The sequence below is a fragment of the Cariama cristata genome, unplaced genomic scaffold (assembly GCF_000690535.1).
Source record: "Cariama cristata isolate BGI_N322 unplaced genomic scaffold, ASM69053v1 scaffold43393, whole genome shotgun sequence".
Classification (NCBI taxonomy): Eukaryota; Metazoa; Chordata; class Aves; order Cariamiformes; family Cariamidae; genus Cariama; species Cariama cristata.
Genome location: NW_009607474.1, coordinates 29,222 through 42,808, shown reverse-complemented (window position 1 = coordinate 42,808; position 13,587 = coordinate 29,222). Strand labels below are relative to the sequence as shown.

The window sequence follows — 13,587 nt, the reverse complement described above, 5'->3', positions numbered from 1 at the left end:
TTCTCATTTCCAGAAGAATTTGAATGCTCATTTTCTCCTTGAGTTAGTTTTAATCTCTTACACTTTCTAAGCACTTTTTCCTGAGAAACAGAGCATCATTACAAAATCCCCTCAATTCACTCCTGTCGTTCCAAATAACTGTGCCTCTGTTTAAATAAAGTTCTGTTGCATCTGCCTGTCTTTAAGAACAAGAAGCATTTCTTCAGTTTTAAGAAAAAAACTAAAGTTTAGTTATGAGTTGATGCAAGTTGCTGAAACGGTTTCCCTCTCACTTTCCTTCCCTCCCTGCAGACATTAAGATGTGGTGAGCTGGACACACGGATTTCTTGCAGTAGCTACATTTTTAGGTGATACAGAAGGACAAAGGGACAGAGTTTGTCTTCCAGAATTTTAGAAATAATTAAAAACCCACACTATCTTTTTCTGAACATGCATGGCCAGTTATGTATAGGGAAGCACTGGGGAACAACATTGGGGGAAAAAAGAGTGCTTTCAAATTTAACACTAGAAGAAGCTTCACTCTTTAGTAATTAATTACTTTTGCTATAGGCTTTTCAGTTCTAAGTCTTCTTACATCTTCTCTTTTCTTTCTGTTGCAGCAGAAGTCTTGTGTCGATAAAAAGTTCTGCTTCCTCTGACATGAAAGAGTATTTTTTAACAGACATAGCTGACTGTTGATGCCAGGAAGTTTTGCAGGCTTACTAAATGCAGGTCTTAGAAAGCAGTAGACAGTAGTGAAAAAGAAGCAAGGAAAACTTTCTCAATTTTGGAAATAAGTTATTTGAGAAAATTCTAAGTAATCAGAAGGAATTATTCGTAGAAGTTTTTATGTTTGTGTCATGGTCTTTGAGCCGCAGTGTCTGTAGGCCAGACTGGACCATGAGACCAAACTGTTTGACCTGCTGCTTTTTGCCTTGAAGGAGCCAACGTACAGGGAACGGGAGGACATGAAACTGCCAGCACCCAATCCCTGCTGCAGAGGCATGCATTTACTGTGTTTACATGTGTTTACCATGGTTTCTGTATGGCCTGCCAGGTGGGATCGCAACACTGGTGTGGGTGCTCACCATCAGAAGACCAGATCAGTCCCTGCAGATTATGCAGGGATAAAAATATGGCTGTTGCAGATAACTACCTTAATAAAAAAAGCCTTGAGATCCTTGATAAGTTTTGGCTGGTAGCAGAAAAATCAAAACAGGGCTTTTAAAAATTCAGTCTAAATTTTGTTGATAAAGAACACTCATTGTAGCAGCACTGGTGCACAGAATGGCCTGTGTATTGGGTTTTTTTCCCAAGTTTCACTGTAAGAAGAACCAGACCTAAATGATTACTATTAATGTAGTTGGATCTAATTTGTTGAAATAATTAGAGGTCAGGAGATCAAGACTGAAACATCAGATATTATTACAGATAATCTGTCTCTAGTCACCTCATTGTACTTCTGTATGTCTGTAGGATTCGGACTGAGAATCTCTAATACATTATCAGTATGTGGAAATTAATATTTTATATTTAAATTATATTACATTAATATTTTGTTTTAAAATACCACACTAAATGATTGAAAAGTTCACAAAAAGCACTTTTTTAATGATATTTTTAAAATACTTGTATAGAGTTGATTTATATGTCATCAACCAAAGAAAGTGATCTTCTTAGTCCAGATTGATCTGTTATGCTGCATTGCTCTGGTTCACTAAATCATCTTGTCTGTTAATATCTACAGATAAAAATGGATTATACTCTTTGGAGTGGTCCCTAACATTAATGATGAATGAAGATTAATTTTGATTCAGTTTAAGATTTGCTGTGCTTGGATGCAGGGGGTAAAGCTCTTACATCAGTGATTTTTGATCTAACAGCTATAAGCTCCTGCTGGTTCCTGAATCAATTCCACTTGCTTACTTTGCCAGCTTTCGATGCCTTTGAGAACATTTTTGCTGCACCGTGGCTGTTCTTACACATCTGTAGTCAGATCTATTTGCCCTTTGTTGTGTTATGCTCAGTTTGTTGATTGCCACATTTCTTTTGTGGTTCTAGACCTACCACTGTATTCTCATGCAGTTAAAAATGAGTGTAATCAATGGATGTGAACTGTTACAACAGGACTTTCACTGCAGGCAATATTAATATTGGTATTATCATAAAATTGTTTGCTTGAACAGCTAAAAGTTCTTTATCAGTCTAGTGAAGATGATACAGGCAACATTCCTGAAGGCCTTTTCTCTTTGTGTTTCTTTTCTTTTGTTGCTTATGCTTTCCTAGGCAGTGATTCCTTTACAGTTTGAGTTAGGTAATTTAGTAAATAGACAAGTGTGATTTAATGGTTTTGCTGTGACACAGATCTGCTTTTCTGTATGTGAACAGATGTTTATGTCTGTCATTCAGGAAGAGCATCTTTATTTCGCTCTGTATGGTTTTCTGTTGTGGTGACCTTCAATTTCTTAATAACTTCCCTAGATGTGATGCATTCTCTGATTTACTAATATGGGTCATTCTCAATTTAAGATAATACAGCCTTCTGGCTACAACTTAACTGTTAAGATTTATAGTAGCTGTATTCCATTTCTGCATCTCCATTTCTCTAATTTACACCTTGTTTTTCACTAGAAAAATACTTCTAATAAGGTTCTGTATTCATCATGAGGAAAAAAAAAAGGAAATCAATGATAAATTTTCTATACACAGTCACATAGTGACTTTTGAAATATAGCATTGAGTAGGAAATGCCTGTGTATGGGAAGTAAAATTCAGATACTCTACTAGCTTTTTCAGAAGCTTGTCAAGGAATTCAGACCAAACTGCCTATAATATTATGTGCCTCCTTGAGGTATGCCAAGCCTAATAGTACAGTAGTAACACACTGGTTTTGAGATTAATATCCATGTAGTAATAAAGCTGTAATTTGTAAGCAAACACCTTCATAGCCAATCTGTCTCCAGTAACACATTGTCAGACCACCATTTCTGCTCTTACCTATGTTTTTGATTAATTCATATATAAACCCTACTGTCATGATTTAACCTGGCAGGTAGCTAAATGCCATGCAGCTGCTCACTTTAGATGCTGAGCCTGATGTCATATGGCATGGAATATCCCTTGGGTGAGTTGGGTTCAGCTGCCCTGGCTGTGTCCCCTCACAACTTCTCGTGCACCCCCAGCCTCCTCGCTGGTGGGGTGGGGTGAGAGGCAGAAAAGGCCTTGGCTCTGGGTAAGCACTGCTCAGCAGTAACTAAAACATCCCTTTATTATCAGCTATGTGTTCAGCACAACTCCAAAACATAGCCTCATGCTAGCTACTATGAAGAAAATTAACCCTATCCCAGCCAAAACCAGCACACCTACAGAAAGGCTGTTTAAACTGATTGCTTGTTAACTTCTTAACTCCTTAACTTCTAGTCTCATTCTTTAAGTATCCTTTACAAAATGCAAGTATTAGCTCTCAGTGGAAAAAAAAAGTTTCATGCCAGTATCAAGATAAACTATCTGGATTAAAAACCAAGCCTGATTCACCATAGGAATCTATTATCGTGGAAAAGCCTGAAGGAAGACATTAGCTTTAGTATATATTTTAAGATCATGAAAGGTAGGACTCTTGACAGTGCAGGATATAGTGTATTTTAATAAAGACATTATAGCATCAAGACTTGTATGTGTAAATCTGGACCTATTTGGTGAAGTGAACACAGCCCAACTGCTGTGCAAGATTTCAGTTAAATTTAAAAAAAGAAAAGTAATTACAAAATCCAGAAATAAAGGAGCAATGCATTTAGGCTTCTGACTGGAAGAGTTTGTTTTTTACATAGAATACTATTAAACTAATAAGCATCTGTCCTCTGTATTAGATGGAGAAGGTTAAACACAGTGAATGTGTTAAAATAATCATTTGGGAAGTTGAAAATAAACATATGAAAGCATATGATCACCGGTATAATAGACTACTGAGGTTTGTACCCCCAAAGCATTAACTCATTTTTCTCTTCTAATTTTATCTTAATGTTGGATTATTTAGAAATGATCTTCAAAGAAGTAAGGACATATTTGCACCATTTTCTTTATAATGGATAAGAAGAAAATATGGTTTGGGTCTTTTAAATATACATGTGAAATTTAGCTCTTATCTATACTATAAAACTTGAAGGCTATCTAGAAAACAAATCCAATTATGGCTTAAGCACTTGAGAAAGTGAAATCTGATTTAATTACTTATTTCAAAAGAAAATTACCTCTTTCAACTTTCTATTATTAAAACTCTACAGTTATTTTTATCACTATAAAAAAGAACAAGCTTGGAAGAGAAGCTCTCTTCATGGAGTCTTTGTTACTTAATACTCAGGCTGAAAATTTGAGTCCTTATACAAACTTCTGATTGTCTAGCAAATAAGACAGAAAAAATGCTTTATTATAGATAGTATTTGTATTCTTAGATATGGGATTAGAAAAAAAAATCAGTTTAAGCATTAGAAAGGGCAAAATGGGCATGTTTTTTTTTTTATTTTGTTATCTTTATGAAAGCGTCATCATTATTGCTAACACGCATAAAAATAACAGCAGGCCTTACCAAATGCAGTGAAAATGCGCTGTTAAGATATAAAAAAGAAGTTGGAAGTGATGAAGTCACATTTCCATTTTATTTAAGTTCCAGAGCTGTTTCAGGAATGAATGTAGCTTTACATGTGGCTTTGCATTTGCAAGAGAACTAAATACAGGGCCATCACCCTTGCTGCTGCTCATGTGAGATCTACAGCTTCTGACCAGTCCTCAAGTGAAAGGGTTGAAGGACAGATAAGGGATGAAACATAAGATTGTACTCTATGCAAATAAGATTCAAATATTTGCTCAAATCCCAGTTGCCTCCTTGAAAAAGCAGTACTTCATGTGTATAGATTTGGCTTAGTCTCTGGATATGAAATCAAGTATGGTAAGCAGTTATCTTAAGTGTCCATTTCTCAGGAAATTAGACTAGAATCTTAAAAACTTACTATGTCTGTATTAAGCCCAAGACTGGCAGGTACTCATTTTACAGAAAAAACTTGAAGATATTTTCAAATTTAGTCATGTATCACCCTATTGGAGTAAGCAGTGACAATTTCTTGCTGGGCAGAATTGTGAGAGGCCAGGGAAGCATGAATGAGAATGGTGTGAGGAAATGGATGTAATCTTTATTAAACTGAGATAACTTAAAAAAAAAATTAATGTAAAACCCACCCAAAGATCTCTGTAGATAAGAGAAATGAAAAGATATTCTACTGTGTTCTAGTGTCTCCTTAAAAGCTGGTCAAATATATAATGCTCGTCCAAGCAAGTATCACCTGATTAATCCCACTTTTTTTGATGGGAAGTATGAAATGCTGTGAAGACATTTGTGAAGAATGGTAGCCTTAGTTCGGTAAAGTGCCATTTTTCTAGTATCTAAACAATTAGAAATGTTACTTAAAAATCTGTTACATCTTCATTAGATGCTGACTTCTTTTGACCAATGATATTTAAGATACCTTCGTTTTAATAGAAAAATTGGATGGATAGAAAGACTAAGCAAAGGGAAATTTAACAGTGAGGAAAGGAAGTAAGCTGAAACAGTGGAAAGAAAGAGTAAGAAAATATTTGTATGAAGAAACTTGTTGTGAAATATTCGGTAGAGGGTTTTGTCTCCAGGTAGGATCTAACACACATTTCTGTTGTCATGTATCATGTAGATAAGCTTTGAGAAGTAAAACTCCTTTACCTATATGTTGTGGTTGTGCCCAGTAATCCAAATTTTTTTTGATTACTTCAAATATTATTACTAAATAATAGTAACTTTGTCAGATAACCATTTTTCTTTAAATTTGTCAGTTTGCCTCTTGAACATTTATCTAAAATCAATTTTATGTGAAATGAGAAATACATCGTTTTATTGGGCCTTGCCTGCTGCTCACTGCCTAAATCAGAAAATATGTGATAGGCAAGACCAGGAGCTCTTCTGCTCTTGAGGGAAGTCTCTCATTAGGAAGGACTCCTAGAGAAGAGGGCTAGATACTTAGAAATGTGAATTCTATTTTTGACTTGGAGAACAGAATTCCCCAGGTTAAATAAGTGAGTTTCTAACCACATACTTTGAATTTTAATCCATAATGCTGAAGGCTTTTCCTGCTTGAAATACTTCTGTATTGATAAAGTAGGTAATTATCACATTATAATAATAGCTAATTATTATTTCTTTAAAAAGTATTATAATTAAAACTTTATGCAATTCATGTATATTCTAAAAGCATTGGCTTTTTTTTTTGGTGGTTTGAAGTATGCGCAAAAGTTGTAGATGGGGTAACATTAGCAAAAGGATGTCAACTCTCTTAGCAGTCTCATGGAAAAAAAAGGGTCACTTGTTTCTGTTGCTGTCACTCAATGTTTTTTTGAAGTTAATCTATGTATGACTCATCAATCTTTTAAAGTACAGAATGCTATTTCAGCCAAATCATAAAGGTAATATGCTTTATTAGTGTTTGAACTGTAAAAGGCCTTTTTAATATTTTGTTGAGATGTGCATGGTAACTCTAGTACTTAATTGTAGAGCGAAGCAAGAGCTGTGTTACATAGGATAATGGTTATGATTATTTTTACTGGTAATATTGTAACTGTGTCCTTTGCTTGTGCTGTATGCGTAGGGAGTTGGCCTCTCAGTCCATGGACATTTCCGAGTTGCTACAGAGAAGACACTTTTTGCAATGCCAGAAACAGCAATAGGTAACTATTTTAAGAGATTATCACATGTTAACGTGTTTAAAGTTTTCACTGTTTGTGTAATCAGTATGAAATATCTTTGACTGAAAGCAGTGGCGGTAATGAAAGAATTTTAAAAAGGATTTGGAGGTGACCATATATGGAAAGTATTTTCTGTTAAATTAATGGAAACTTAGCTGTATTCTGGGAGATTGATCATTGAGGTTCTCAACCTGCGGTTTACCATCTAGACTGACATAAAGACTATCAGGATACAGTTGCATACAGATTGTGTCTAAGTGAGATCACAGTGTCGTCATTTTTTTTTTTTTTAAATAGCAACATGTACCTTGTGTTTTCTAATGTTTGATCCTACAGCTTCTTTGCCAACTCTGAGATGTACAAAAGAAAATGTTGTATCTCAGAGCTATATGAAGATAGTTGTATGGCTGAAGAAAAGTCAGTCAGATTAAACTGAACCCTCCCCTCGAATCATTCATGTTTCCCTTCAGGACAATCCTGGCACCAAACAGGGTATCCACATTGAACCTATTATTGTCTAGCATATACACTTCATTAATGCTTTAATCAATTTCCAAGTCTCCTCTTCCTGCTTATCAACAATGTTTATGAAGATTTCTCAAAACCTATAACCTATCTTGCATTTCTCTCCTGCAAAATTTCTAGTTTCTACATCTTCCTAAGGCAAGGCAGCTGAAGGATGATTGCAATTGTTCTTATCTTTATGTCCTTAAGCAGGAGGATGACACTTGTCTGTAATATGTGGCCCCGTTAAACACATTTATTCAGAATAGAGAACCTTATCTGGTGGTTAAACAGCTTAAATGGCACCAGACATGGTGCTATTAGGTTCAATCTTAGTTTCACCTGAAAGAATTAGTTGTAAGGAGTAGTGACCACTATTTTCTTAAAAGAATTTCCAAACAGTTGCATAATGTTAAAACTAAGAAATAGTGTAAAAGAAAAAGAATCAGGACTCAGTTCTGAAAAGAGAATAGAAGTTATAATATTCTGCTTTTGTTGAGAATATTTTAAGTACAATAATGTCATTACAACTAAAGTTAAAATGCACACTTAGCTAATGACTGGATTTTTGTTGTGCCCCCTGTTAGGAATGCTTAAAAGGTCTAGCATTTTTCATATTTTTAGAGGGTGTCTTACACATATTATCTATTGCTTATTGTTATCCAGCCTTTATAAAACATTTCACAATACTTACTCTGAAATTCTTAAAATATTACATGAGCTGTGAGTGTCAAGTCAAATAAAACATATAGACCCCCCCCAAGTATAAGCAAGTACATTATCATTTTAACTTCTGGAAAAAATTCTAGAGCAATTTCTGCTAGCTGATAAATGTCATGTGATTTTTCTGAACAAATAAGTTTGTAATGAGAAAAACAAAAACTATTGCAGCCTCCAGCTATTTTTATCTGCTGAAGGAAAACTTAGTAAACTAAATAGCTCAAGCATTAATACAACATGAATTTGCTAAACTCCTGAAGTTCATAATCGGTTGTTGTACAAGAAAACCATTTTAATGAAACAATTTGTTTTTTAATACAAAACAGAAAGGTTCTTTGGCATATAAAATTATACTACTAATAAACACACCTTCTGCGCTTTCTTCTTCAAAGGTAAAGATATAGTAGTAGGTAAAGGTAGTCTTCTGTTAGCAAAAATTGTGTACTTTACATACATTTCTTGTGTTGACAAGGACTTATTTAAACAAAAATAGACTGTGAAGGAAAAGCTTAGCACTTGCTTAGGAAAGAAAGTAATTAAAACCCTTTTAGGATCAATTAGAAGTAAAACCACCGTAATCTGTTCGGCTTTAAGGGCTTAGCTGTTTTGATCTCTGTGGTGTATGTTTAAAATGTCTAGCTGTCTAGATATTGTATTAGCTCATTTTTTCATATGTTCACTTATTTCAGTAGGCTTTACACCTTTTCTGTGAAATGAAAACAAAGCATTAATTCAGCTGCTACATTTTCACACAATTATTCTGCGCTTATACGCCACCATAAATAAAAGGATATAGACAGATATGCCACTTTGTAAATAGAAATAAAAGGCAATTCTAGACTGTAGGAGTTTGAAAGTGACATAGATAAGATAAAGCACTGGAAAGCAGCTTAGATGTAGGAGGGTGTGGAAAAACCAGTGGTGGGAAGAACAAAAGATGAAAATATCTTGTAAGAGGTGGGCTTTAAGGTGATGTTATAATAATAGTGGACACTTTCTTGTATATCCCTGTAAGTTTTTAGCTTTCTGTAAGTCATTTACTAATAAATCTCCAACCACCTGTGCAAGATAAGGTAGGAATGTAGTAGCGCTACCTTTATCTTATACTTGGTAACTGCAGAGTTTCACAATTGGGACTACAGTGAAGCGTGTTGCATCTTTCTCAGAGCACAGACTGCAAGTCAACATTACAGGCATAGGTTTTGAGCCTGTTCAACCCAGCGGACATTCAGTTCTTCTCTTTAGTAGGGATTTGAGAAATAAGTGGTAAATGCTATCAAAAGGAAAAAAAAATCAAGTATATGGTATACATTAAGAGAAACCCAGTAGCAAGTAGAAACATATGGGGAGCATTATGGAGAGGATGAAGAGGAATGTGTAGAACAGGAACAGGAGGAGTAAACTTATAAGAAGAAAGGAAGATAGGGACCTTTAAAAGGATACAGTAGAAGCTATAGCAGACTACATTTATGCAACCAAGTAAGTTTAAAGTGGATTAGTTACACCTTCACTAATCTTGTTTGTAAATTCCTTAATAATTAAAGAAACCTTCATTCAGTTTAGTTCTATTCGCTTCTAAAGCAACTTAAGCTAACCAACTTCAGAGTTTATTTAGAACTAATTTCCCTGTGTATAGCCATGTGGAAGGGCACTATAGATCCCAATAGGAAGATGGCTTTTCCTCTGAAAACTTACTGGAGCATGGGGAGAATAGTACTTCAGCATCAGTATTTCAATTACAGCAGAGAGGAAAATGTTGTTGCTGTTGCAGTCCTAGTGGATGGGGAGAATAATGTAATTGCCTTTTTGCTTTGGAGGGCATTTGTAAGAGAAGTTTTCTTTTGAAATGAGGGATTTTTATTTTTTTTTTGCAGTAGTAGGATATCCAAGGGGAGACAGATGAACAGAAACATAAAACTAAATGACAGTCTTGGCATCAACATTATAGATATGATGGCTCAAACCAAGAAGGTAAAATGCAGAGTAGACTATTCAGAATGTGAGTACAGATGAAAAAGAAGTGATGAATTGGAGTTAATACAGCTTAGGGCTTTTAAAGGGTGTCTACAAGACAGTCAGCATTTTAGGAGAAGAGCTGTATGTCTCAGCAGCCTGTGGGATGAGGGATAAATCAGTTAATGGCAACACACACATCAGTGGGAATGGGAATAGAATACTACCGCTCTAACTGATAGGAAGTGGCTCCTAAAAACAACTGGCCACAGAACTAAGGAAGTACCAAGAGGGAACCAAAGGAGAAGCTGAGGAATGGGTGAGAACATATGGCAGTGATGAACTTTCAAGATTATTGAGAAGAGGAAAACACTGAAGAGAAGCAGTCTGAAAGAAACTTCCCCTTGATTCTGTCCAAGGGGGAGGGATATTCAGGGACCACTAATTTCCCACATCTTAAAATAAATACTTGTAATAGGGTCTTTCTATAATACATGCTTTTAGTCAAAAAAGGGTCAATACAATTACTTGTGAGTGAAAAATTACCACCTTCTATAAGAACCCCATTTAAATTCCTAACGAATGTCCTAATGTTCCCAGTTAACATCTCTGCTTTGGCAAGAGTTTTCTGAGTTTCTTATTGCTCATTTGTATTCTTTTTCATTTATTTTCATGTTTCTTTTATTCTCTGAAAGTGAAAAACCATCGCCACACCTTTAATTTCTTCAAAAGACTTCCAGTTTCATGAATGCACCATTGGTGATTATTTTGAAGTAGTAACTGGACACTGCTTCTTTCCATTTCGATTTCTGAGATTGATACAGCTAAGCTTCTGTTTTCTTAAGTTTAAGTATGTTAAAAGTTACAAAAAGTGTTTAAATTTCTTTTGTAGGTGATTAACATATGTAACAGAATAAGGTAGATACTGACAAAGTAATGATTTTAAATATTTAAAGTTTGATAAAAGTAGTTATATATTTTTCAATTGCAACTTTTAAAAGTCTTTTAAATTTTATTCACGGCTTTGAATTTTTAAAAATTACCCTACTCTGTAGATTAAAAAAAGAAAGACAGTCACTAAACTGGAAATTTTTATAATTTTTAAAAAATTGTAGGTTAGTCATAGTCCTGTGAAAGAGCCAGGTATTAGGTCAACATCTCATGCCTCCACCTTCAGGAAGATCCTGGAAATATGGTTGATCTATTAAGGAATTCTCAGCCCCAAAATTTGTTCAAACTTAGCTGTGCAAGAGGTGCCTCATCAGTTTGATATTTTTATCATAATAAAAGATTTCAGAGAAGAAGCAGCATGCAGTTTGAGTTTGCACAAATTATTTCACAATTCTTTGTGTCACTTCTGGTTTTTTGCTGAGAGGACACTTGATTCTTCAGGCATCTAAAAATGTCTCAAGTTGTTGGCAAATAGAATGAACACTATTGTCTGGTATATGTTTGTAAATTATGTGCTCGCGGAAAAGATACGGTTTGGGAGGTGTTCAAGAGTTTGCTTTTAGGTGGGGTTTTGATAACACAGAAATGTCAAAGCAAGTCAAGGAGAAACTTGGGCGAGAGAGCCATGCCTAAGTCAGGAAGATGAAAGTGAGACAAGAAGAAATAGCTACTAAGTTACATGCACGATTAAGACAAATTCTTCTCCCTTCACCTTTTTTTTGTTTGTTTTATTACAGGCCTTTTTCCTGATGTAGGTGGAGGATATTTCTTGCCAAGACTATCAGGAAAGATCGGCTATTACCTTGCACTGACAGGATTTAGGCTGAAAGGAAGAGATGTACTAAAAGCTGGCATCGCTACACATTATGTAGAATCCGAAAAGGTAAGCTGCTAACTGCTGCTCGCAAGGGCGCAGCCTACAACCATAATGACAAGTTTGAGTTGTGTAGCTCACCAATGTACTTTTACCAACTTGAGCGTATGCAGAGGTGCAATTATATTAGCTGGCCATGCACTGTGAAGGGGAACGGTAAGATACTCTCAAGCTGTCATTCCAACACTTGCCAGCTAGTGACAGCTTTGCTTGAAAGAGGGTGCAAACGTTGCTGTCTTTATGATTCTACTGTTGAAGGGTGTGATTTACTGAGTGTAACTGAAGTTGCTTGAAAAATTGTACAATTTAGACAACAGTGTCTGAAATGAAAGATTACTTATGCAGCTGCAAAATTTTTAATCTACGTAACAGCCCATTTACATGTTCTTTATCAATCTCATTAACAGATATTCTATTTGTTTCTTACAGTAGCTGTAAGAAAGTGTAAAAATTAGTATATCTGATAAAGGCAGAGTCATAGTGTTCTAGTAACTTGCATGGACATAAGTGAAAGAGAAACAATGACTTGCTTTCCTTCTCTGTGTAAGGACCCATGCCTGTCATTGTGGAGCTGGTTAGATACTATTTTGAGCATAGCGTGGCTCCTGCTTTTTCCTGTCAGAGTGTTGTAAGCTGGCTTTACCTGCTGCAGCTGTAGCACTGTGTTGGGGGGCTGCTTGGAAAGCAGAGCTCTTTGCTGATCACTGCAGACATAATTAAAGCCAGATGGTTCAACATTGAAAAATTAACTCTGGCTCTTTGTATTGTTTACTTGGTACCTCTTTAAGATCTGTTCAAAAGTTGGGGGTGAGGGGTGTTGTTTTTTTTTTTTTGGTATATATACACACACACTATATAGTACTATTACCATAGCAGTAGTAAACCAAGAAGTACATTTTAGTTTACTTACTTTTAATTAAATCTTATTTTAAATAGCTACCTGCCTTAGAGAAAGACCTGATAGCACTGAAATCTCCTTCAAAAGAAAATGTTGCAGACTTACTGAACTCTTACCACATGAAGGTAATCTGATCAGTTACTGAAATCAAGCAGTATTGTTAAGTATCTGTAAATACAAATTCTTTTTTATCCATGCTACTGATAATTTGCTTTATAGTTAAAAAATAATGGGTTTCCAAACTCTTGACGCTCTATAAAATACTAATTTGTAGCACTGATTAGTAATGTAGTGTAGCACATACAGTGCTCAAAATTAAAATTCTTGACATTTTATTCATTTGGGATACCCCTTAAATTCCTGTTGTGATCAGCTCGCTCTCTTTATACATGCGTATGTAAGTTTCCAGCCAATAGCATGATGATGCAGAAAATATATTGCTGCTTAATTTTCCCCCGTTGCTCTTGGATTTCTAGCACACTTTGCAGAAAGCAAAATAGATAGCCAGTAGCAGACTGGGAGTTGTACATGATGGCAAGTGCCATCTGGGGAGTTAGCCTGAAATTCAGGGATTCTGACAGACACAAACAACAAGGGTAGAACTACTGGCCTAGACCAGAGGCTGCAGAAGTTGTTGGGCCAGTTATTAAATGTTACGCTGCTCACTTGGAAGTGGATGTTATATTTCGATCCCAGAAACTTTCTCTTTATTGACCTGAAGAAATACTTTGCTGGCTTGGTGCATTTGACATAAATTTTAGCATTACTTTGATGCAGACCATCTGCAGTCCAGATTTGAAGCCTGATTTTAAAGGCTCAAGTTGCTTCCTTTAATTTCTCAAATATTTTATATGTTTGTAACCTTGAGATAATTAAAAGACTGTGAATAAGCACACAAGTTATCAATACGATATGTATTAGGAGGATGCAGATACGTTGTAGGGAA

At 35.4% G+C, this 13,587-nt stretch overlaps 1 protein-coding gene across 1 annotated transcript in view; it reads left to right on the top strand.

Moving 5' to 3' along the window:
* HIBCH (3-hydroxyisobutyryl-CoA hydrolase) overlaps positions 1–13,587 on the top strand; it is a gene marked incomplete at its 5' end in the record, with an annotated part of 44,735 nt that overhangs the window by 16,507 nt on the left and 14,641 nt on the right. Inside the window, 3 exons of the mRNA XM_009696720.1 lie at positions 6,645–6,723; positions 11,607–11,752; positions 12,680–12,766. Of these exons, the coding sequence (XP_009695022.1) occupies positions 6,645–6,723; positions 11,607–11,752; positions 12,680–12,766 (312 nt within the window). The remainder of the gene's footprint in view (positions 1–6,644; positions 6,724–11,606; positions 11,753–12,679; positions 12,767–13,587) is intronic.